Below are 26,733 nucleotides of genomic sequence, written 5' to 3'. Positions count from 1 at the left end.
GCAAAGGTTGTTTGAGTTGCTTTGTCTAGACAGACCCCCACAACTGGTCAACCTGAGCAAAGCAAATATTGTCAGGCTAAGGATTGAAGGTATTCATATTCAGGTTCTTTTGGATATGTGTGCTATCACTCCCTGCATCTCCCTCAGCAGAGGCAGCACTGATGGGCGCAGCCACAGCCTTACCTTTGTTTGCTCCACTCAGCAAGCTTTAACATTGAGCTCTGCAGAGGAGGGGAGGCAGGGAGCCAGAGCACTAGTTTACAATTTAGCTGCACTACTGTCTTCCTGTGTGACTTCAGCATGCCCTTTGTCTTTCTGACCCTCAGTGTCCTTGTCTGTAAAAAAAAAAAAAAAAAAAAAAAGTTTTTAAATCAGATTGGTATTTCTGTGGGCCTTTTATTTTTGTGTGTGCATGTATTTGGTAAACCTTCCCTAATTGAAGATAAAATGAGAAAATTATTCTGTGTCTGTTGATTTCCTTCTAGTCATGACTACCCTTGTGGAGTGATGAGAGTTTTTCTTAAAGTAGCTTCCAAGAGAAATCTATTTCTCTCTTTGCTTTGCAAGCTGACAGAGCTTCTGAATGGCACAGGGCCTCTTTTGCAAGGGAAGCATTCTTCCCCAAGAAAACAGGCCTCAGAAACCTCACTGGAGGTTTTACACACGTATTGAACAAATTTTAAAAATGGCTCTTTTGCATTTTACCAGCATAATGCTTATAAATTCATCTGGTTTTGCTTTGCAACTACCTTGTAGCCAGAGACGTATTATCAGGAAGCTTAGTGAGGCAGACACCCTGGAAATGGGTGGTGACTTCCCAGGGCAGTGCTTGCCACATCCCAGTTTTCCTCATTGCTCTTGGCTCTGCTCTTCTTTTCTGACCCTTCCTCCTCCTTGTTGGAACAGAAGACTGAAGCTCCTCAAGGCCTTGAACACTAGAATGGTACTCATTTCCTACTAGAAAATGAGTTTTCACTCATGTAATATTTGGCAAAGAATTACTTAGGTTGAGTCTCATCCTACCATGTGCCATGTGTTTAATAACCTCTCCTGACAAGTGAGCTAACAGTTCAACCAAGTGTTACATAGTTGGCATAGGTAGGCTTGACATACACATTACTTTTTGATTCTGATAAAAAATATATTGCTTTTCTTATCTGAAATGTTTTTATTTTAAAATTCATTGAATTTTAAATATTTTAAAATTCAGAGGCTGGGTAGATGGCTCTGCAGTTAAGAGTGCTTGCTGTGTAAGCATGAGGGCCTGGGGCTCCCCCTCAGTTTGATTCCCCTGTACTCATGACAACATCTGGGTATTGTCATGAATGTCTTTAACTCCAGTCCTGAAGAGGGTGGGATAGAATCACTGGAGCTTGCTGACCAGAAAAAAGAAAGGCAAAAGTGGCAGCTCTAGGGCTGGAGAGATGGCTTAGCGGTTAAGCGCTTGCCTGTGAAGCCTAAGAACCCCGGTTCGAGGCTCGGTTCCCCAGGTCCCACGTTAGCCAGATGCACAAGGGGGCGCACGCGTCTGGAGTTCGTTTGCAGAGGCTGGAAGCCCTGGCGTGCCCATTCTCTCTCTCCCTCTATCTGTCTTTCTCTCTATGTCTGTCGCTCTCAAATAAATAAATAAATAATGAACAAAAAAGTGGCAGCTCTAGGTTGAGTGAGAAACTCATCTCAAGGATATAGATGGATGAATGAAAAGAAGTATAGCTGGCATTCTCCTGTGGCTTCTGCACCTGTGTGCGCGCGCACACACACACACACACACACACACACACACACACACACCACATATTACATTGCACACTATACCACACATACTCTACACACACACACACACACAGAGAGAGAGAGAGAGAGAGAGAGAGAGAGAGAGAGAGGGAGAGACCAAAAAATAAATTCAGAAAACCTTCTTTGAATAAGAAAGCTGCAAAGACCATATAAGTTTAAATGATCTAATGATTACATTGTGTGACTGGGGAAGCACATTCAGAGAGGGCTCACTACAATTGTATAGCTATTAGAGGTCGGTGAGAACTGGAAGCCAGACTTTCTCATTCCCAAGCCAGTGCTGGTTCATTGTAGTCTATTCTGCTGAGTTCCTGTGCTGCACATGACTCCAGGTGCCCCAAGTGTTCTGACCTCTAAATCCAAGCCCAGCATGGACCTGTGATTGGTCTTACCTAGGGCCAATAACTATGGTCATTTCTTTCTGTGTTATAATTGGCATTGTGCCCAGATGGATACCAGAAAATATTGTCTTCTCTAAGGAACAAAAGCTCACCAGAGCTAAAAACCCAGAGCCATCAAAATGTGTTAAATATGCACATCAGTTTCAAATTGCTGTGTGTTCCTGATCACTGTGCAGGGGACACTGAGTATGTTGTGAAGGACTAAGTTGGGTAGTAAAAGCTGTGAATGAGAAATTCAGAAGGGATGGAGCTTAGCCTTGTAGCACTTAATCCCTGAATTGTGGACTGGGGCTAGAAATATTAGCAGGGGTGTACATGAGCAGAGATATGAGTTGGGGAAAAAGCCAAGGATATAGCAGTTACCAATTGTATAGGACCCTTTTGACTAAATTCAGCTCATCTCATTTAGATACTCAAGTCAACTCTGAATTACGGGATAATCTATACTGCTGAGAAAATTAAGTGTCCAAGAAGTACAGTGACTGGCCCATGTTATCCAGCTAGCAGGTAGCAGAGACAGTATGCACACCCAGGGCTGGCACCGCCCAAGCTGTCCTCTTTCAGATGTGGTGCTGTACGGAGGAAGTGGGTGCATTCAGGAGGGATGGGCTTAGTGCCTTAGTGACAGCCTGGAGATAAGCCCTCGTCAACTTTTGAAGAGAGGCTGAAGAAGTTGGAGCTAAGGTAATACTAAACAGGGAGACATTCAAAATTCCAAAAAGTTGGCATAAAAATGCAGAGTTGAAAGATTAATGAGGTTATCAAGTCAAAGCCAGGAAGCAATGTTTTAGGCAACTTAATGTTTGTGATTACAGGGTAGGCTGGAAGGGAGCACTGGGGGCAAAAAGGCAGTTATTCTGGTTTTTTCCAGTTTGCCTGACTGCTGTCATGCACTGCACTGGGGACTGATTCAGGAAGTGTTCTGGAGAACAGAGAATGCCAAAGGAAACCTAACTGAGACGTGGTGTGTCAGGTCTGCTGTTTTCAACCCCATCGGGCCACTGTGAACCTCAAGCAGCAGCCCAGGGCCAGGGTAGCATGAGGTGGGTCACGTGGATTTGGGGTTGAATCTTTTTTTTTTCCTCAATTTTTATTAACATTTTCCATGATTATAAAAAATATCCCATGGTAATACCCTCCCTCCCCCCACTTTCCCCTTTGAAATTCCATTCTCCATCATATCCCCTCCCCATCTCAATCAGTCTCTCTTTTATTTTGATGTCATGATCTTTTCCTCCTCTTATGATGGTCTTGTGTAGGTAGTGTCAGGCACTATGAGGTCATGGATATCCAGGCCATTTTATGTCTGGAGGGAGCACATTGTAAGGAGTCCTACCCTTCCTTTGGCTCTTACATTCTTTCTGCCACCTCTTCCACATTAGACCTTGAGCCTTGGAAGGTGTGATCGAGATGTTACTCAGTACTCCAGTCACTTCTTTCTAGCACTATGATACCTTCTGAGTCATCCCAAGGTCACTGCCATTTGAAAAGAGAAGATTCTCTATCCAAAGTGAGTGTAGTGTTAATATAAGGGGATAAATATTAAGAGAAGTATTTGCTGGGCAGTTTGATAAGCATAGTATATACATTTTTCCAGACATCAGCAGATGTTACACCCCTAGATCTCATGACTACCCCTGTTTTAAGTTTTCAGTATCAAGGATGTATTCCTTCCCATGGAGTGGGCCTCCAGTCTAATTGGAGGGCAATTGGTTTCCACCATGACAGACATGCCACTATTGCACCTGTTGGCCCCTTTGGCCTGGCTGGCCAATTATAAGGCTTGCAGTGTCCACTGTTGAGTATCTTCACTGGTGGTATCTCTTTCTCCCATTGAACTGCATGTAGAATGGCTTCTTCTAGCTTTCTGTCAGCTGGTCTACATGGTCTACATGTTATCAGCTCAGGTCCAGCAGGATTTCTCAGTGGCCTTGCAGCCCAAGTATGTGGAACCTTCAGCAATAGGGTCTTACCATTGATTCCTGGTGGGAAACCAAGGGCCTTGGCAATGGCCTATAATGTTTTGGGGGCCTCAGGGACCTCCCTGGCCAACAACTCACTGGAGGTATCCCATCTCTGGCATTGAAAATTTTCTAACAATGATTTATGGCTCCTGAGTGTTCCATTGTCCGAAACTGGAGGATTCCATATGATTTATTTGCATCCTCTTAGATTTTGATTAGCTGAGAAGGAAAAAAACTAAGTAGCAGAGGCCAGTAAGTTAAAAAGAAGATATAAAGGGAAGAGAAAGGAAGGGAGGAGGGTACCTAATAGGTTGGTATTGTATATATGGAAGTAGAAGAATAGATTAACGGGGGTGAAAAGGCCCAAAGTGAGGTCAGGGGAAGAGATTGAGTAAAGGAAAGGTGGGGTTGAATCTTGATTTTAAAATGGACTGATTGTATGTCTTAGGAAAAGCAAATTTATCTTCTGAATCTCTGTTCACATTTGTTAAAAAAAAAATAGTCATTTCTACCGATTTTCATCTCTTACAATAATCATAAGGAGTTTGTAAATTAATTTCTTTATAGATACTCAAAACATCTTAATGTCTCCTTTCTCTTCTAGACCATTTGTTTAAATGATTGTCATCTTATCTTAAGAATAATAAATTAAGGTAGGTAGGGATGTGCACACCTATAATTCCAGTACTCAGGAGACAGATTCAGGAGGAATAGAGTGAATTCAAAGCTAGATTACAGAATGAGACCCTGTCAGGAAAAGCACTGATAATGATTATTAATATTATAATAAGTGATAGAAAATTGGGCTCAGAGTAAAAAAGAGATAGAGGTATTTACAAACTGCTACTGTCTTCTGCCTCCAAGCTTTTCTGTTTAAGAATTTAATGCAAAGCTACTTGTTCTTCCCACCACCAGGAAGCTTGTGTGGAATGCCACAAAGGGACACAGGGTGCATCAGGAATCTTGTCCTCAGCATGCCTGTCTACCTGGGACAGACTGCCCACACTGCCTAGCCAGCTCCAAGCAGCATATCTCACCCTAGGGTTGCTTATCTTCTGAGCCAAAGTGGTGTGCAATAGGGAAGTTCACAGCACAGAGGGGCAGCCAGGTGCATATGGTTATCTGATCGCCCATCATAGTCAAAGTGATCTTTGGAGCAAAGAGAGGTGAAACTAGCTGTTGCCAACTGGCAGTATGTCTACTTACTAACATAAGGAGGAGGCTGGGTAACAATTTTGTTGTTGTTGTTGCTGCTGCTGTTTCTTTTTGATAGTTATAAAACCTCAGTAATTGGTGAAGGAAAAAGTGTTATGGGATGATGTGTCTGCCCATCTTTGTGCCCACCTTCCTTCATAAGCCAAGCTCCAATAGAGCATCTTTAGTCAGTTTTGAGCAAATGGTCTTGTATTCTGCCTTCAATTTGAATGTGCATATGGTCTCTCAGACCAGGACCTCTGCCTAGACGTCCCCCATCCAAGCCATGGTGATGACCTGTGGGCCTTTCTGAAACAAGGACCTTGGGCAGGGCTCTATCAGGCCCCTCAGAATGTTCAGCCCATTAGCAGCTGCCTCCTCTTCATCTCACCAAGGCCATAACAGACAGCAAATGCTAACAGAAATGGCAATGTAAAAGTCAAAACTATTTTGTTAATGATTAACATGGTAATAAGCAGTTTTCAAGTTGTAAGGGCCAGAAAGGAGAATGCATTTAAAGGCTATAGTACATTGCTAGACTTTTGGGGAGTAGAGTGAAGTCAGTGATTAACTGGCTCTGTATGCTACCAGCAGCAAACTGGACACACTGTGGTTGCATTTAATTTGTTAAAATCATAGATGCCATGAGCCAGAAGGATGAACGTTGAGTTGAAATCCAACTCTCCCACTTCATAGATAGGGAAACGGCAGCTCAGAGCTGGGGAAGGGCTTGCATGGCACTCTCGTTGATGGCAGAGCTGGGCAGCTACTCACCTCATGCCACCTGCCAGAGGTTGTTAGCTCTGCTCTGAGTTAGAATTACTGATGCCTAAGGCACACCAAATCATGTGATCTCAGAAAAAGGGCGCAGGCACTGGAGATTTTTATAGCTAGGTAATCTCTGCATGAAACCTCCACCATGTCAAGAGGCTCACATTAGAGAGACACTGGTCTTTCTAGAATATCACACAGAGCAAGGGTGAGCATGTGTGTCCTGAGATTCAGTCAAGCTCAGAGTAGACATATGGTAACACAAATATGGTTGAGATTCCCTGCTCTGCCACTCACTAAGTTGAGTGACTTCTGGCAAGTTGCTTCTCCTTTGCTTTACCTGTAGTTTCCATCTAAAAAGAAGAACCATCCTAACACTTTCTGTGCAGGGTTGCCATGCAGATTTGAGATAGGGAAGTCAGCACTAGAACAAGGCCTGCCTCACTACGGGATCCAGAGAAGGACATTGTTGTTCTATGATGTGAGTCCCTTACAGTTTTACAGCAGTGCTTTAAAGGACAAGAGCAGCCCTCAGCTTCCCCCCTGTCGGACTAAACAGGTGTGATGTTCTTCTCTTTCAGGTCCATCTGGGAAGCGGGATTTGGGTTGATGAGGAAAAATGGCACCAGCTACAAGTAACCCAAGGAGATTCCAAGTACACGAAGAACTTGGCAGTCATGATTTGGGGAACAGATGTTCTGAAAAACAGAAGTGTCACAGGAGTCGCCACAAAAAAAAAGAAGGATGCAATTCCGAAGCCACCCCTCTCGCCTCATAAATTAAGCATTGTCAGAGGTAACCACAATGACTGGCATTCTATTCTTTCTGTGTCAGGAATGTAGTAGGCACAGCTCAATTCGGTGACCACTAATTGAAGCCCCTGAATGCCAGGCCCTGTGTGGGACACAGGGACATAGGAGCATACATCCATAGAGTTTACACTGAATAGAGCAATGACTTAGACACAAACACAGTACAAGGAGTAACACAAAAGAGGGACTGATGGTATGCTGGGAGTTCTCAGGAGAGAGGATGCCCTCAGCTGGAAAGTCAGTGAAGAATTCCAGGGAAAAGGGATTACTGAATAACATTTGGAAGGATACATCAGACACAGAGGTTCAGGTGTGTATGGCAAGATCCAAGAGGCAGGTGTATTTTGAACAAAGGTATGCAGATGGAGGAAGAATACTGTGGTACAGAAAGCAGTAAAGGTGAAGTCTGAGGTCACTTCTTACGTTTCTAGATTTGTGTCTGGAACAGCTAATGAGATAAGAGACCAGATGACGGCCAGTGAATGTACTTCCTTTCTGGTGCCTGTGAAGACAGGCAGTTCAGGAGTCATTTGTCTTCCAAAGATAAGGCTATATACTGTACTCCTTGATCTCTATTCCTTCTCTTTCTCTGTCTTTTCCTCTTTCCCTCCCTTGTTCCCTGCCTCCTTTCCTCCCTCCATTATTTCTCTCCTTTCCTCTTTCCTTCCTCATCATTCTTCCCTCTTCTCATTTTCTTTTTTCTTCCACCCTGTCTCTATCTTTTTGCTAAATTCTTGCCTTTGCCAGGTCCTCTCCTGGGTTTTGTGCTCGCAAAGGATAAGACACAATAAACATATGCAAGGAGCCCATAAGTCTTGGGATGAAGATGAGCAGAAAAATAGTTACTATGCAGTTGACACAAAGCAAAGAGATAGTGCACTAGAGGGGATAGTGAGAATATAGTAATTGCTAATTATTTAAGTATTTACTATGTCATTCTGCTTTACTAATGATTCTGTCGTATATGCATATTAATGTATCCTAATAATTTTGCTAATGGCTACTACTATTATCCCTTTTTATAGAAAGGAAACTAAGTCACAGAGGCAATTAATCATTTTTTTCCAGGTCCTAATAGCTAGCAGTAGCGGCAGAAGTCCAATGCAGCAGAACTGGCTTCAAAATCTATGTTTCTAACTACTATTTTCCCAGTGTTAAGTTCTGCCATACTTTTTTATGAAGAAAGTAAGGTTTGGTCTGTTGGTGTGTATATTTCAAGCAGATCCTAGGGTTTGAGCAGGTTCTGGGGCCAGAGAACAAATACATCCACAAATGAATAGACAGAGTCAGGTATTGAGGCTTCATTATGTGATGTGGGAGGGTAAAGGGCGGCTCAGCTATGATCAGAATGAGGCCTTTTCAGGTAGGTGACATCCATGATGAGAGCTGGGTATGGAAGAGGCAACCCTGTGAAGGTATGAGGAGCACTCGTCAGACAGAACGAAGTGCAGTGCTGAGACCAGCATGCTGGAAGCTCAAGGGAAGAGGTGACTGCAGACTGGGGAGTAGTCAGGGAGCTGGGTGAGTTAGTCGTACAGGGACATGAACGCCCTGATAAGCAGGTTGGTTTCACTGTTCTCAGTACAGAGGCAGTGAGGTGTCAGATGGAGAGGTGACCATAAGAGCCAGCACTGCCATGGGCTAAGAGTGGAACAGGAGAAGTGGAGAAAAGTGGGCAGACCTATATTCTTTAGATCAAGGTGGCAGGGCACAGACATTAAGGGACCAAGCTAAGGTTACACTGTGAGGTTCCAGAGGGTGCATTCAAATCCGTACACCTGGACTCTAGTTGGGGGCTTTTCTGCTTGTAACACAGCTGCCTCTCCTCCTAGCTGGCTTATGATTAATTAATTTAGGCAGCCACTTATTTTTAGATAATCAAGGATAAACTTTATTCTCTCTGGCTGGTGTCTGAAATGGTGCATCCTGATATAGGAGGTGGTCTTATATCCTGGAAAGAGAACCTGCCTGTCCTGACAGATGGCAGACCTCTAATTCTGCTAGACTTGTTGGAATGTGACTCAGCAGGCTTCAGATGCCTTCACTGTAGGGACTCTTTACCTTTGTTACATCCTGGTATGGAATCATCTCTCCTGTCTGCCTCTGGGACAGGAAACTATAGCTGACTTCCCACATCGCTATTGCCCAGAGAGCTGCCTGGCATTCAGGGAATGAGGGTTGAACCAATGAAACACAACACTGAGACCTGTGTGCCAACCCTGCTTCAGGCTAGGTGTGACTTTTCTAAATCACTTTCTTTCCATGTTTTGCCTCCTTGGCTGAAAATAGACCTCTTTTGTTGTATTTTGTTTTAAATTTGGTTTTCTATGACAAGGTCTCAATCTGTAGCCCAGGTTGTTGGCCTCAGACCCATGGCAGTCCACCTGCCTTAGCCTCCCAAGTGCTGGGATTACTGGTCTGAATCAGTATGCTATACCTATTATGACAGTCAGGGCTGTCTGGATTATAGAAGTGTAACATTTGAGAAGATTTGATTCTGCTCTATGGCTTGAAGCCACTACAGACTCATTGCCAAGTTCTCTGTGTTTCCTTCCCTAATCCACCCCCATTTTCCAAGCCCTTTTTAAACTTCTCTTCTGTTTCTGAACATGAAAAAATATCTTTCAAAAGATGGCCTTGCTTCTTCTGTCTCAGAGAAAAGCTAAGGAGTTTCAGTTTTGAACTAGCACACCTAAGACTTGCCTGTGTTCCTCGCCAAGGTTGGTGCGGCTTTCCCAGTAGGATCTGCCCGCTTCTCCTGCACCCCCCCCCCCCACAGCACATGTTCTGCAGCTGTGTTCCTGCTCTCCTGGTTACTTCCCAACATGGTTTACACACTGGAACTGCAAACGCCTGAAAGACAGGCAGAGGCCACTCCCATCACCCAGCTACTGCTAGGTCTCTTCTTTTGCACATCCAGGCCTCTTGAAGGATGGATCTACCCTCACTGTGTGTGTACTAGTTATGCCCCTGCCATTTGCCTTTCACTTCCTGAATCCTGCTCTATTTATTGTCAATAAGAGGTCTCTTATAGCTTCCTTGTTTCAAATCTGGGGCTCCTCTCTCCTCCTCTTTTACCATAAGTCAGTCCCGAAGCATGTACAGGATTCCTCTCCCCCCTACACCCCCCCCCTTTCAGCTCCCCATTCTCCTGGGTGGACTTCTTTTCCTATACCTCACCTGTCTTCAACCCTTTCCTTTCTCACCCTACCATACTTTCCTTAGCTGATTTCTCTTCCCATTGCTCCTCTGTGGCTGCATCCCTGGTTAGAATCTGCTCCTCCTGGGTAGATGCCCACTGAGCTGGCCTCTGGTGCCTCCTCTGGTCTCATCTTGCACCACATTGCCTGCCATGCAATCCTCAGCAAGGTCCTGCTCCTACTGCCCTCAGAGCCCTTCCCCACTCAAAGAGGCCTCCTCCACCAGCCCCACTTCAGCTGTCCTTCCACTGTTCTTTGTCACAGCATGGTATTTAAAGGCTTTGCACAGCCTCTGTTGCTTGCATACTTTTGTCTTTCTCCCTTACCTCCTTAACTCCATTGGCAGCTGAGCTTTATGAGCATCTTGTTCAGGTCTGTGCAGTCAGTGCTTAACAGCATTTTCATTTTCAGTGAAGGCTTTTGCCCTTCTGTGTGTTGTCCTTACAAATAGCACTACCAGCCAGGGAAGCAGGTGCCCCTTTTGCTTTCCCACAAGGGACCCTCTCCATCCCTCCTGCCCCTATATACCTTTGAAACCCTATGACTCTACATGCCCACTGCCCTCTCAGAGTCCAGGCCCAGCTGCATGCTGTGTCCCCTCCTCTATTCCAACAGCCACTAGATTCTTCTCTTCATTATGTTACCAGAGTGATCTTTTTTTTTTTTTTTTTTTTGAAACTAGATATGGTCCCTTTATCACCCTGCCACAGCTCATTCAGAGTGCTCATAACTAGAGGGTAAGCTTAACATGCCGTACAAGTGCCTTTACTGTCTTGTCCCTGGCTGTAATTCTGGCTATATGTTTTCAGCAACACTGCCCTTGGACTCTATCAGCAGAATGAACTAAGCATGCCTATTCCCTCTCACATTGGAAGGTTTGCAAATGTTATTTCTGTGTCATATTTGCAAGTGTTGTCCTCTGAATTAGTCAGAGCCCCTCTGCCTGCCTGCTTTGCTAACTCCTGCTGCTTACCACTCACATCTGCTTGTGGACCCATCCTCTGACCAGCTGTCCATAGCTTCTTCAGCTGATGGGGGCTTCAGTTGCATGTCTCAGTTATGTTCCCACCACTATTTCCTAGGAGTCTTATCTTTAACCCCAACCCCCTAGAGCCTGGAAACACCTGCCCTGCACGTAGATGAAAAGAAATCCAAGGTTATACAGCCGAGCAGAGCCAGAGTAAGGCAAGATGATCTGGGGTTTTAGGCCTTGTGCTGTCACTAGAGGTGACATGTCTTACTCAAGTATAATGTTATTCTATTGTTTTCTATAGCTAGGCTTTGAAGGTTTCAGTCTGTGTCCCTTCCCACCATACAGTCACCATTTTGAGCCCAATATTCCACCATGAGTTTGGCTAGTTCTTCCCATGCAAGCTGTCCAGCTGGATTGACATTGTTTGTAGTTATGTTGTGTGATTTTCTCACAGTTAGTCACACTTGCTATATAAAATGGCAAAAGCTTTTATACTCACAGGGTTGAAAGGACTCTTCAGTGTTAGAGAGCTATTTCTTACTGGCTAGCAAAAAGTTGGATGAACACAGACCATGCTGTTGAAAGAGGACCTAGCCAAGTCTTGCTCTGACAGCAAGCTCTAGAATGACAGTTAAACCTTATTAAGGTCAAATGACCTTTTGCAGAGTGTCTGGGTTTTGTAAATGAACCATAGCATTGCATTCTGGTTAATTTTTATAACTTTTTTAATAGGACACATTAGTGCTGTTATAAACCTTGTTAATTAAGCAATAATCTCAAATGCTCCCTCGCAGAGGGAGACATTCCCAGCAACTGCAGGTGATTAATAACTAGAGTCTAACAAAAGCCTCTTAATGAACCTGAGGGGCCATTCAGTACAGCTACCCTAGGAAATGAGAATTATGGGAATTCTGTGGGGCCCTTGCAAAGCATTCCTCCATTTGTGCCCTTCTCTTTTTACCTCTCCTGAGGGCCACCTCACCTACCCCCTGTCTTCTGCTTCTCTCTCCTGCCTTTATTATCTTGCAGATAACTGGAGAGTAAGAGATGGAAGAATCTCTTTAGACTCTCTAGTTTGACATGCTACTTTTCTGTATAGGGACACATAATCCCAGAGCAATTCCTCCTAGAAATTGCACAGCATGTGGGGTTACAGCCACATTTGAGTCTGAACATCTGGTTTCAGGCTATAACCCTGATTTGGCTCAGGTCCTAGCAAGACCATCAGAGTGTTTGCTTACTACTAGTCTAGGACTGCAGCAGAAATGCCCAAGTGCCCCAGACTGGGGTTGGCAAGGAGGGGGTATGATGTGATTTTACTAGATTACAATCAGTGTTTCCATAGAAAACCCCACAGGGGCATGGAGGAAGAGTGTGGTAGATAGTGTGGTCTTCTGTCTAACTCAGTTTGGTAGGTTCTAAGAAAGCTAAGTCTGAGAGAATGAGCAGATTTTGGGAAGATGAAGAGTAGAGCCAAGATCTTCTGGGCAGTGGTAAAACAAGGCAGTGATATGTGTAAGGTGACTTGGAAAGGGAACTGCAGGCAGATCCAGCAAAAGACAGTTCCCCATCTTTTATTCTAGTATATAGGCAAGATGATCTAGGGGCTTCTAGGGAGTGGTTAGGAAACAATGGGAGTCCATTAAAATCCTTTAAAGGTACTTTTGTCTAAGGCCCTTCGTAGTGGGAAGGAAAAAGTGACCCAAGAAAGAACACTTGTAGCACAGGAGGGTGCAGTGTAGATGACAGGAGGAAACAGGCCCAACCCACCACTGCAAAGAGTGTGAGCCTCAGATTCCTCCCTGAGCTGCCTCCCTGCTTCCAGGCTTCAGGCCTCTCCCAGGTGAGTAGAGGTATTAGCACAAGTTAGTGTTTGTGATCCCTTCTTGTGTGAACCCACTGCATCTCAGCAGATCACCTGGTTTGGGCTAGTTTGGGAAAGACCAAATGGTGCTTATTCTCCATAGCAAGTCCTTAGGATTGGATTGGCATTCCCCTTTTATAGCTATTACCCACGCCCCGGTGCTCTCATACACAGAATACTTACATACTTTCAAATTTTCCTGGAAAAAAATTCATTGACTGAACATACACTAGATATTGATTCTTTGTCAGTCATGACACGAGGGTCTCTGAATTACAAGTGGATAAACATAAAATGCTGTGGCAACCCCATGCAGGTCTAGTATTCCTTACAGTTTGAAAAGACACTATACAGTTTGTTGACCTTGTTGATGAGGTGAGCAGTGTGGTGCAATGATGGATATCAGGCTGGAAAGCTAGCCAGGAAAAACTAACTCTAGTCAGCCCTTCATTAGACTGGTTCTGTTTCTCACAGTGAATGGTAGGCCCCAACAAAGAGTAGCTGTCCTAAGCCTCATGAGTAGGCATCACACCACAGTAAGTCACCATTTCATACCCACTCCTTTGTCAAATCTTAATTATGTGACAGTGTCAAGTGCTCTTAAAATAACAGGTCAACAAGTATGTTCACACATTACTACTTGGAGTGCCAGTCAGCATCAAGAGTGTTAGAGGAACCAGTAATGGCCTGTTAAACTAGGTGGTAGACACATGGGTGTTTTACCACTATTTTTAAAGTAGATATTTACAGTGTATGCCTATAATTTATGGCTTGACTTTAAAAATGTAACTATGTAAGTATATGAATTGGTGTTTACAAGTATGCCAGGATGAGGCACATCCTTGCTGTCCACCCACCCACTCTTAAAAGGTTTGTTCTCAAATTCACCATTAATCCTTGGCTGTCTTGTTTCTTCTCTCTGTTTAGAGTGTTTGTATGACAGAATAGCACAAGAAACTGTGGATGAAACTGAAATTGCACAGAGACTCTCCAAAGTCAACAAGTACATCTGTGAAAAAATCATGGATATCAATAAATCTTGTAAAAATGAAGAACGAAGGGAAGCAAAATACAATTTGCAATAAACTTTGGATTTTTCATAAAGCCTTTGCATTTTCCTTGCGTGGCATGTGTGTCGCGGGCAATGGTTCCGTCCAAATCAAAAGCCATCAAGCATGGCGATGTGCAGGCAGGGAGCCATTAGGGTTTTGGGGTCAGTAGCTTGTTCCAGACTTGGACTTCCTACTTCAGAGAAGGCAATGGATTTGCTGAGACACCTACAGAGCATGACACCACTGCCGGTTTCATTATGGGATGGAAAAGCACTTTTCCAAGCACTGTAAAGCATCTCTGAGCAGCGCTATGAACTGATATTTTTACCTCCCAAGGACCTCAATCTCTGTTCCTCTATTTTGTTCTATAATAAAGCTTCATTCATTCTTAATGTGGACAATCATTCCCTTCATTTGTTTATTAACTGTATGTTGGAGGTGACTGGCATTTCATATGGCCTGGAAGGCCCTTTTATGCCCAAAGGGCAACCTTCAATGTGAAGGATAGAAAGCCTCTGAGGGGTGTGGTGGTTCTAGGCAGTTCTGTAGGGATGTCTCAAATGCAGCTTACTTTCTTTGACTTCAAAGGGCATATCTGGGACCAGTCAGCTATCTCACAATGATCTGGGATCGAAAATAGCAGCTTCTCTGATAATTTGAACCAATCACTGTAAAGAAAGGAGTGCATATGGGTGATAATGTTGGGTGTCATGCAAGGGTGCATCCAGGAAATAGAGGCAATGGTGCCTGCTATCAGTATGTTCATTTTCTCTTTTATCTTAAATGAACTTTCAGGTTACATAATTTCTTATCTCATTCTTTATTCTGTTGCTGAGTCTCTGAGGTGCCTGGCATACATTTTGGCAAACCATACTCGATCTTCCTGCTGATTTGTGCTTTTCTTTATGCAATGCTGATGAAGTAAGCGTGGCTTTTTGGAAAGGGCAAGAGCTTTGGGCAAATGTGTCTCATTCTAATCCTGGCTCTCCCTGCTTGGTTTGGCCTTAACATAACCTCCCTGAGTTTCTGCTTCCTATTTCATAAAAAGAAGATGCCTACCTCACAGAGTTGTTATAAAGACTAGAGATAAAATATGTAACATGCTCAATAAATGTTGACCATTGTTATTAACTTCACTTTTGATTACTGATTTTGAGGCTTTGGTTGGAAAACATTGGCGTATAGTGTTTCTAATGATCTATTCCTTAATTTGGTGATCAGTAAACAAAAGCTTGGGGTTATTAGGCTAAGAAGGGGAGGTGAATGACAATTTAGAGATCTTTATTTCAGTAAATTCAATAATCTTTTATAGTATACTAACAAATTCAATAATCCTTTGTGAACTACTGTAGGTTCACCATCAGATATATAGATGTGAATGTTCTTTTATGGTATTTTCCTTGCTTTCTCCAAACAGTGTGAACTTAAGAAAAGCATGTACAGAGACATTTATTGTGCCAATAACTGTGGGCTAACTCCACAATGCACGACCCATATACCTCAAAAAGGAGGGGCTCATGGGGAGGGGGTAGGTCACGGATGAGCTTAATTCTGGTACCAAACTGCCTTTACTTGCAGAATAGAAAACTAATAAAAAAAATATTAAAAAACAATAAAAAATAATTTAACTGATTAAAAAAAAAGAAAAGCATGTAACTTTGTCATAGTTCATTATCATAATGAGGATAATAATACCTACTTCACAAGCTGTACAGGTCAGTTGTAACAGGTTACTGTACCAGAACTTGTCTAAGTGTTGGACATAAGGTAAATTAGGGTTTGTGACATGTAGGTTTTCAGCCAGGGATGGTGGTCCACACCTGTATTCCACACTTGGGGAACTGGGGGCAAGGAGTCAGGAGTTCAAGGCAAGTCTTGACTAAATAGTGAGTTCAAGAGTATCCAATGCTAATGAGAACTTGTCACTTAAAAAAATAAAAGATAGGTTCCCTTTTATGGCACAAGATAGTCTAGACATAATATAGAATAGTTGAGAGACTGGAAATGTGTGTGCCACTATTGAGGTCATTCATCCCTTTCTCTCCCTAAGCATGATGAGCAGAGTTACATAATATGAAACCTGCTTTTTAGGTGCTTTTTGGATCCTTGGGGAAAATTGCTGTGAAATTTTATACAACAAAAATGCTTGATGAATGAATGTAAAAGTGCTTTGTGTCATATACTATGTATATGTAAGGGACAATAGGCCTGAAACAGTCTGTAGGACCTGGGTTCAAGTCTGTTCTTTACCACTTCCAGGCATATCACCTGGCCTCTGATAATTATCCCTAGTTCAGGATTGTGGAGTATAATCCTGATAATGTCTGGAAAAGAGCTCTATAAACTAATGTTAGGGTTTGAATATTCACTCTTCCCCACATGCTGCTTTGGACACTTGATCTCCAGATGATGGTGCTGCTTTCAGAGGTTCTAGAAAGTGGGAGGTGAGACCTAGGAGCTGGCCTTCAAAGGTTATATTCTGTGTCTATTTCCTGCTTCACTCTGCTTCCTGATATGCAATGTGAATAGCATTGACCACATGCTGCTACTACCATAATCTGAGTTGCTGCCTCATTCCTTCCTGTACTGAAAAGACCTGCAGTCATGGCCCAAAATAAGTCTTTCCTTCCTTAAGTTGTTATGGTCAGGTGTTATAGTAGCCATGTGAAAGAACTCCCATATGTGCAAATGTAAGGTATGGCAGTTAGCCTTAGGATTTAAGGCAGAATGAAATAAGAAATGGCCAAAAAGATGTGATTATGAAAGCCAGTTCTAATTCAGGAGGTTTTATACACTCATTAGATTGAGATGTTTTCAGCCCCTGTCATGTGCCTGGTGTCTTAAACCCTTGATAAAAATGGGCTCAGAATGGGTTAAATAATGCCTTACCTGAGATGCTATAGATGGCAGAGGCAGAAATGGATTGGATCCCAGAGCTATGCAAAACCTATTTCCTAAGGGAGAAATGGACTATTTCAGCCTGCCTGGAGATGTTTCAGCCTGCCTGGAGATGTAGCCATATTCAGGGTATGTGTAGGGTGACCCAACCTAAAAAGTTCATAGTCATCATTCTTACTAACTTAGGCCATGTGCAGAAACTGTGAATCGTCATGCCATTTCTAAACATGTATTCATTCACCTACACAAAGCCCCAAATCTTTGTGGATAGAAAAGTATTTCTCAGACTTGCCCAATATTAAGAATTTTCTGAAGTACTTAAAATACAAATTCCTACACCTTGCCTTGGATAGCCTGACTCAGAGTGTCTGGGATAAGGTAGGAATATGTATTTTAACACAAACAGCTATTTTGAAAAATACCAGTTCCAGTAGAACGGCATGAACAGTATAAATGGTTCCTAACTAAACAAAAAGCCCTGATAATACTTCTCAGTTGCCTGAACACACTTGAAATTGAGAATTCCTTTCTTCCTCAATAACTGGGGATCTGCCCTCAAGCCTTGTTTGCAGTTATTCTTCAAGTTCAGTTTAGTTGGAATTGATATGGAAGCTGGCTCTAGGCACCAGTGATCTTTGCTTCGCTTTTAACGTTTGGATTCTTTTGGTGCATCTTATCAGACAGGATGGTCAATGTCGAGTTAGCAGATCCCGAGGCCCTCTCCAGAAGCCCTGGCATCAGGTTCTTTCTCATATGACACTTAGATTGCCTTTATTCCCTACCCAAGAAGTATGTGATGATGGTTGTGTTCCTGCAGGTTTATTGTGTGCATTTCTAAATTGTAATGCTTTGTAATTGTAAAGAAATAAAACCACTTTATAAAAAGTTTTGGAAAAAAGAAAATGCTCCGCCCTGCTAGAAATATTGTAATCCCTGGCCCCCAGTCTTCAGCCACATGTTTTACATGCCTGTGATCCCAACTTAGGATCAGGTTTGTATCCTTCTTGCACATTGAACACGGTTCCATGTTGTTCCATGACACTTATAACCATCAATTCTAACATCCACAGAGTGGACAGTCAGCAAGCTACCGGTGGAGCGCGCCACCTGCCCCACCCCCAGGCCCTTTACTGAGGCTAGCCTTCAGATCTTCCTGTTCATGAAGGGCCTCACCACATACCTCTGTTCAGTAGAGTGATCTAGTAACTCGAGCTCAGTGTCAGTTCAAGTTCACTTGCCAACACTAGCAAGTACCACCTGGCCTAAGGGAGTTACTTCCTATTTTCCACTAACTTCTTCATCTGCAGTGTGGAGGAAATAGTGTCTAGCTATACGGAGGCCTATGAGCATAACTAAAGTACCCTAGCAAGAGCGGATAAATGGCCATCAGTGCTAACGCTAGGATTCTTCCACTCTTTACACCTGTTCATTCCTCATCTGAGAGTGCTCCTCACCTGTCTCTAGCCCACTGTTCTCTTGTGCAGCAGCCTTGGCTTCCACACCTGCCTTGTGCATAGTCAGCAGTTCCTGAGGCTTTCTGGTGTCTGCTGACTAGGCTTACTCCATGTTGCTAGCTTCCATTGCCTTCCTCAGCCCCAAGCCCCTGCCTCCTGGCCCATTTACAGCTCCTTAGAATTTGGTCTGTTTATAAACAAAATTCAAGTGGAGATGTTTGAATTAAATGTTTAACTGTTTTTATGAACCATCATTTTCTTAGGACAGTCCTCAGACAAAAGGAACAATGTTCTTTATATTCTTTACACACATAATGGGTGTGACTACTCTCAGAATCACTGTGCCAACCTAATTGGTTAAATATATAGTACTTGGTCTGAGAAAATGGCTTAGCAACTAAAGGCACTTGCTTGCAAACCTGTTGGCCTGGGTTCAGTTCCTCTGTACTCACTTAAGGCCAGTTGCACAACGTGGTACATGCATCTGGAGTGACTGAGTGATTTTGCAGCAGCAAGAGGCCCTAAGCACACCTGTACATCCTTTCTGCCTCTTTCTCTCTCTCTAATAAAAATATTTTTAAGTTTTAAAACTATAGTATATCATTATATTTTCTTTGATTACCAAGACTACACATCTCTCCAGAGTTTGGTTTCATCTTTAATAGAAAATGAAAAACTTCTTTAAACCTATGAACTTTCCCAGTAGAATCAATTTCCTTGTCTGGGTTTAGCTTTCCTGTGGACCAGTTTATCTAGCTTGGGCATACAATGTTTACTTTGACATCTGCAAACAGACACAGCAGCGGACTGTTTCCCATCTCTGGGAGGGACTGACTAATATCTACCAGGCACCTTCCCAAGGTCATAGAATACATGGGTCGAAAGTGATCTCAGAGATCCCCCTAATGTCCTCTGTACCATAACAATGTTTGTATCTACCCATGACAACCATTTCTTAACCCAGTAGTTCACCCCATTGTTGCCTTCACTAAAACGTTCTGCTAAGATATGACTTACTTCCCTGAGACTTACAAAGTAATTCAGATTGTGCCCCTGATTTTATGTGTACTCATGGTCCCCTGAGGAGCTCTTCACCAGCCAATCATGAGCATGAATCTCACTGAAGGGACTTAGGGTTCCTGTTTATCTACCTTAGGCATATAATGTTTGCTTTCACTTCTGTAAACAGACACAGCAGCAGTGTTTTATCTCGTCTTTTGGAGGAATTTTGAAGACCCTGGATTTAGACAGCCATGCACTTCTACTCCTGATTCTACCCCTTTCTAGTATGTGACCTTGAACACATTCTTAGCCCTTCTTAGCTTCATATATCTCATTTCTTAAATTAGGGACAGTAATAGCTGCCTCCCAGGACTGTGAAAAGGGTCATGTAAGGAAAGTATTTAGGTATGCAGTACCTTGGGTCCTAACCCTAGAACTCTGAGCACCCTGCTCTCTTTATGGATGTGTTTCCAAAGACTAGACTCAGGGCTGGACACTGGACTTCAGGAAGAGTCAAACTGCAAAATATCACCTCTTTCTCTTGGACATTGAGTTGACATCTTTAGAAATAAAATTCTCTCACATTGAGCCTACAGTACTGCTCAGTAAGAAGATGGAGAGTATGTAATGGGAATACCACCAAGTCCCCATCTGGGGTGTGTGTGTATTTTTCAAGGTAGGGTCCCACTCTAGCCCGGGCTCACCTCGAACTCACAGTGATCCTCCTTCCTCAACCTCCTGAGTGCTGTGATTAAGTGCACTCACCACCATGCCCAGCCTGCTCCCTCTTTTTGACCAGTACAATACTTGTCCCTTTAGTTGACTGTTGTATAAGAAAGAGCAGGGGTTGTAGCAGAGCAACTTACGTAGGATATAAATCTTGACTTCACTATTTATTTAATTGTGGAGAGAATCAGTCAAGTTCCTTAAAGTCTCCACCACCTTGTCGCTTCGGTAGTCAGTATGGTGGTAATTGTACAGGACTGCTGTCTGCCCAGCGTAGGTAAACACAGAATCTTTACATTTACTTTCTTTCTTCTGGCGGCTTTCATCTTGGTGGTCTTTAGCCCCTCCTCTCCCCCCAACTGTGTGAGTTTTCAAATACATTTCTTAAATGAAATGCAGAGCTTTGCATCCATCTTGTTACTTTTCATCTTCTTGGTTGCAGCCCAACATTCCAGCTGGTTGAGATCTTCTTTTCCATTTTGTTTAAATTTACGAAAGAAAATCTGAAGAGAGCCAAAACTTGAAAAAAACCTAGCCATGATCTCAAGAGTGAAGCCCAAGTGCACAGTCACTGCTGAGCATCCCTCTGTGTATCCAGGGCTGCACCTCTGTTCAGCCAGCCCCACTCTGTATGCCACCTCTGCCTCCTTGCTCCCTAGTACGTGCATGCATCTCCCCTCAGCAGCCCTGGTCTGTGGTCTGCTTTTATAGCTGTCATTTTAATATCCCCTGGTACAGGGCCAAGGTTAACTTTGTAACTCTGCACTGTCTGTTTAGTGGTCTCTAGCTTCTTGCTATTAGAACAGTGCTGCCTGTGCTATCTCTTATGATTGTTTTCTTTATGCTGATTTGTTTTTTAAAGTAAATTTCCAGGAGTGAACTTGATTGGGTTAAAAGGCAAGAACATTTTTTTTTAATTTTTATTTATTTATTTATTTGAGAATGACAGACACAGAGAGAAAGACAGATAGAGGGAGAGAGAGAGAATGGGCGCGCCAGGGCTTCCAGCCTCTGCAAACGAACTCCAGACGCGTGCGCCCCCTTGTGCATCTGGCTAACGTGGGACCTGGGGAACCGAGCCTCGAACCGGGGTCCTTAGGCTTCACAGGCAAGCGCTTAACCGCTAGGCCATCTCTCCAGCCCAGCAAGAACATTTTTTATGTCCCCTTCCATGTGTCCTTGTACTGCTTCCCAAAAAGTTCAGACACATGTCAAGCAGAGTAGACAAGCATTTGCCATTTCCCTACAAAATCCCCAGAATTTGGAGTTTTCAGTTTGCTGGGTTGACTACGTATTTTAGCGAATTACCTTTCTATAAATATTCCTACATTTTCAACTTCTTCCCATGTGAATTATCTGAGCATACATTTGTGGATCTGGAGGCTGCTTTGGAAATTTTATTCTGTGATGCAAATTTCCTCCAAGTCTGTGTGTATGTGTGATGTTCTGTACCTTTACCAAGTTATTCATACTGATCATTAATGGAGTAAAGAAATGTGTGACTTCTACTAGAGAACCCTTTCATCTACTCACTACTTAGCATTTTTGAGCTGAATGATTTTAGTAGCTAGGGCTTCTCTACCTGGTTATAGTGAGTGTAAGGGTCTGAGATGTGACATTTGAGCTAAAATCTCAAGGACAGGAATGGCTGTGAGAGAATTTGTGTTCCTGCGTATTCATTCATGTTATACACGCTAGATGTTTAACCTATAACCAGTATTTTGCCTAGTTTTGCTGGTCTTGACAGACTGAGTCACACTACCATTGTGGCTGCAAACCATGAGCTCTTTCCACTACATCAGAATATACTCGGTGACCACATCTGATCAAGTACTGGAGGATGTGGTGATTTGCAGTTTCCATGTTAGTAGCTATGTGCTCATTTCGACAGCACATATACTAATTGGAACGACACAGAGAAGATTAGCATGGCCCCTGCTCAAGGATGACACACAAATTCATGTTGGTGGCTATAGGAGAGAGATTCAGTACCCAGACACACTATCCACCAACTATTTCCAGAAGTCCTCACAGTAGTCATTATGGAATTCATTCAGCCACTCACCAAACACTTACTAAGTGTCTATTAGATGTCAGTCATCAGTTTAAATACATGAGACGTATCACTGAAGGAAAACAGGATAGAATGGAGAGGAAGAAGAACAGTGAGCATACTATATAAGCAAACTATGAAAAGATAAATGCTATGAAAAAGGGAAAAATGCTGAATATGGTGGCACATACCTGTAATTCTAGCACTGGAGAGGCTAAGGAAGTAGGATCATGAGTTTGAGCCCAGCCTAGGCTATATAATGGACCCTGTCTCACAAAAAATGTAGATCAAGATAAGTTAAATTGAGTGTGTGTAATGGGGAGATGATACAGGTTGCACCAAGAAGATAAGATCTGACCAAACTATAAGGTGAGTGAATCAGTAGAAAACTGTTCAGACTCTTCAACAGGAACAGGCAGTGTGCATGGAGTATTACGTATGGGATCTTAAACACATCCCATCATCCCAATGCCTGCTTTGTTCCAAGATGATTGAAAATGGGAATGTGGAAGTGAGTGAAGGAGGAAGGCAGCGTTTATTTTAATTGATGCTTCCTATTTTGTATACCAATAAGCAAAGATAGGTTATAGCACAGAAACATTTTCATGAGGAAAATGAAACAGGAGACTTCAAAAAACTTTTTATTTATTTACTATTTGAGAGAGGCAGATAGATAATAGGCATACCAGGGCCTCCAGCCACTGCAAATGAACTCAAGACACATGCACCACCTAAACGGCTTATATGGGTACTGGGGAATTGAACCTAGGACCTTTGGCTTTGCAGGTAAGTGCCTTAACCACTAAACCTTAAATAGCAGACTTTTTAAAAGTGTGGCACTTGCAAGAAATAATTTTTCTTACCTATACCTCCCCCATTTCCTGCAGATGCCTCCAGAGGTCCATGAGGGAAAAGTCTAGTGAGTCCTTGCTGTGGACAAATTAGGGTCTCTGAGTCAGGCTGTCTACCTTAGAATTCAGGCATCATCTCTTTTTAGGTCATTACCACAAGCCCCTTTTCTTCATTGTCAAATTAAGGTTATTACATAATCCTCACCCTGTAGTATCTCTGTACTAGTTAGCAAAATGAGGATGCATACTAGAAAGTTCTTGGCACAGAGGACAGCTGTGGGAGGTACTGCTGGTGCCCAGACTCCATGCAAAACTGACCTCTCCCCTTAACAGGCACCATGCTATCTAGGGAGTCCACCCTAGCTCTGAGGCTCTAGGAAAGTGATGTCAATCTTTTGACCTGGGTTTCTTGCTGTGTGTGTAGTGCCAACACTTCAGTTTAGGGTTTGCTCCAAGACATCAGTGAAATAACCTAGCAAAAAGTGTATGAGCAGGCCCCTCAAGAACCTGGTAGGGTGTCCCTGGAGTCATAGCACAGGTGAAACCACAGCATTTTGCATATGCCAAAATTTTAAGGATCGTCTCATATCTAGTGAGGGATACTATACTCCTAGAGGATCTGCATTTATTCTATCTCTTCGCACGGTGTCTTAACATGAAGGTGTGTCTGATAAGACACTTAGATCTCCATACTGACAAAAGCGACTACTTTTTTTTTTTAATTTACTTTATTAGTTTTCTTTTCAGTAAATACAGGCAGTTTGGTACCATTATTTAGGTTCATCTGTGATCTACCCCCTCCCATTAGACCCTCCTTGTTAATGAAAATGGGTTGTGCATTGTGGAGTTAGCCCCCAGTTATTGGTATGATAAATGTCTCTGCAAATCATGACCCAACATGTGGCTCTGACATTCTTTCTGCCCCCTCTTCCGCAAGATTTCCCTGAGCCATGTTGGGTTCATTTTTGGTCGGCTTCAGTGCTGAGGTGTTGGGTATGTGAACCTTCCCTGCCTCCTCTGCTATGACCGTGAAGTCCCCAGAGCCCCACTCTCTGCTCTGTTTCACCCCTGTTGACTTCTGCTATATTGACTTTGAGCTGCATTGTCATTGTGTGCCCACCTGCTCAGTAGATGGTAGGCCTTGTAAGGTGGGGCACCATGTGCTCATCTCTGATCTCTAGTGCCCGCACAGTTCCTGGTGGAATAGAGAGACTCTTTTGCTAGAAACATGACTTTGAGAGTGCTGGAGTGATAGCTCATCAGATAAAAACATTTGCTTACAAAGCCTGCTGTCCTGGGTGCAATTCCCAGGACCCATATAAGGCCAAGTGCAAAAAGTGGTATATGTGTCTGGAATTTGTTTCCAATAGCAAGGGGCACTGGCATGCCCATATTCTCTCTCTCTCTCTCTCTCTCTCAAATAAAAAATAAATAAATAAATTTTTCTTGAAAAAGCCAAGACTATAAGAAGACAGATTCCAAATTAACTATTTCTGTCTAGAATATAAGGCCGAGATGGACCGGAAAGGAAGGCCTTACATACAAGGCCTTTCCTGAGCCACTTCCTGGATCCTATGGGCCAGCTACACTGCTGGGTAAGGGAGACTGAGCAGCCAACTGTGCCTCAGGGGCAGAAGTTGGCCAAGTCAGTCAGACTTCCAGGCCTGAGCTATGTCTACTCCAAGAAGCAGATTTCCCAGATTGAAGAGCAAGAATAAAGTGGCCACTGCTTAGAGGTGCTGTATGAAGTGCTGAGTAGCAGGGCAGGCACACAGTGTGTGCTCATTCATGCTCTCCTCCCTGGAGTGACAGAAGCAGCACACACCACCTGTGTTGGGCTTTGAGCTGGTTGCTTCCTTTATGTGGATCTTGATTAAGACACACAGTGACTGTCCCTCTCCACTTGTCTCCAAAAGCAGACATGATCCTGGCAGCATCATGAGAGCTGGAACAGGGTTTGGGAGCCTCAAAGCATATCATGTGGATTCTTAAAGTCTTTTGGCTCCCCAACCCTCCCTCTGGCCAGGGAGCAGATTCCAGCCTCTGATGCATCCCTCCCTTCCCAAAACTACTGGGAAGTCCCTGGCCTGGACATGAGAAACAAGAGCCACCACTGAGAGAGGTCCTTATAGCTGGAGAAGGAGAAGGAAGAAGAGGAAGAGGAAGGAGAGGTGGTGGCTAGAATTCTCTCTTTCTCTTTTTCCCAATGAGTCTTTAAATTATTTTCATTTTGCTGACTTGTGCCCTTTTCTGAGTTAAAGAGCTTCGGGGAGATGGTTCTAGCCATTTAAGCAGAAAGCTTCATTGGCTCCAGTCTCTTGGAGAGGAAAGGATTTAACACCTTGTAGCCCAGACTATGGTTCCCTCATCAGGGCTCAGGTGGGCAGGCTGTGAAGGACTGGGCTCCCCTTTAGGGAGCTTGACCCATGACCTAGTAGTGCTAGTACCACTGCCCAACTTAGAAGTGGGCTGGGCTCCCGCTCCCCTGGGTTTTAAATTAGAATTATAACATATGTTATTTCCTTTCTTTCTCTGACTTTTATTCTCTTTAGTAAGAAGGGCAGCCAATGGAAGCATGCCAATGTCTTTCCTACACTACCCCCACCCAATACCCAGCTCAGGATCAGGGACTCATTTAATGAGCTGTGTTGGGATCCTCTTGTATATCAGGGTCCACAGTGAAGATCTCCTGTGTTAATCTTCACAACAACGTTTATATGTTGGCATTATTGACTATTTCTCCTGACTACAGTCTAAAGAGGTGAGATATTTTGTTTGTTCGTTTGTTTTGCTCAGGGTCACATAGCTAATAAATGAAAGGATCTAGATTCAAATCCAAGTCCTTCCAAGATTGAGTCCACTGTTCTTTTCATCACAACTTCTATGCATCTAACCATCAGCACTGACTGAACCAGCTGTACAGTGCAGACCCTATGTTATACAACAGAGAAATGTTACTATCCTCCTGATTGGATTCCCACTATGTTCCAGCTCTCCTTGAATCTTTCTTCCTTTGTGAAGCAAAGCAGCATGGCAGAAAGAGGAAAGCCAATGTGCACACACACACACACACACACCGTATCAAGTGAAATACCATCCTAGAAAAATGAACCAGAGCTCTATGTATAGCATAAATAAATCATTTTTTAAAACCTCAGAATCATACTATATAACACACATAGCAAATAGTGAGGTGGATCTTAGAGCTTGAGACTACCCATATAAAATGCTGAAACTTGCAAAATATCCTCCAGCTTGTTTACAGACATTGTGCAGGTGTGGCCAGAGTCTAAAACCTAGAGCAGGAAAGATGTATGCCAACTTTGGGATAGTCGTTGACTGGCAGAAGGAAGGCTGCAAATGCCTCTATAATATTTGGGCAATGTAAAGTAAATATACCCAAGACAGATTGGGAGGGACAAAGGCAGAAAGTGGAAGTGTTGATTCACTCTGCTGGTGAGAACCGTGGAGCTTGCAACTCTGCGCTGTGCTGTACACGTCTCGCCCTCCATGTACCCGAAATGCAGGCTTGGGCTGGAGCTTAGATTTATGTGGGGGCCTGTCACCTCCTCACTCATAGCTCTGAGGATTAAATCAGAGTTCAAAGGCATTTTACAGTTGCTCCCCCCTTCTCTGTTGTTTATTCTTTCTGAGTTGATGGTGACCTCCATGAGGACAGAGATAATTCCTAATTCACATCTTGACCCCAGCCCTGGCTCAGGAG

At 43.3% G+C, this 26,733-nt stretch overlaps 2 protein-coding genes and 1 non-coding gene across 7 annotated transcripts in view; all 3 read left to right on the top strand.

Annotated features, from left to right (window-relative positions):
- Positions 1–14,417, top strand: part of Bend5 (BEN domain containing 5) — a 46,785-nt gene extending 32,368 nt beyond the window's left edge. For all 4 annotated transcript variants that reach the window (XM_004663244.3, XM_045149300.1, XM_045149301.1 and 1 more), the window contains 2 exons: positions 6,706–6,919; positions 13,901–14,417. In XM_004663244.3, the coding sequence (XP_004663301.1) occupies positions 6,706–6,919; positions 13,901–14,058 (372 nt within the window). In that variant the 3' untranslated portion in view covers positions 14,059–14,417. The remainder of the gene's footprint in view (positions 1–6,705; positions 6,920–13,900) is intronic.
- Positions 1–26,733, top strand: part of Agbl4 (AGBL carboxypeptidase 4) — a 1,499,625-nt gene that overhangs the window by 1,254,521 nt on the left and 218,371 nt on the right. The gene's annotated exons all lie outside the window — the stretch shown is intronic.
- Positions 21,981–22,085, top strand: LOC123461173. The gene has a single exon (XR_006637487.1). It is a non-coding gene; the product is annotated as a U6 spliceosomal RNA (small nuclear RNA).

This window comes from Jaculus jaculus, chromosome 5 (assembly GCF_020740685.1).
Source record: "Jaculus jaculus isolate mJacJac1 chromosome 5, mJacJac1.mat.Y.cur, whole genome shotgun sequence".
Lineage (NCBI taxonomy): Eukaryota > Metazoa > Chordata > Mammalia > Rodentia > Dipodidae > Jaculus > Jaculus jaculus.
This window is presented reverse-complemented; position numbering and strand designations above follow the sequence as displayed.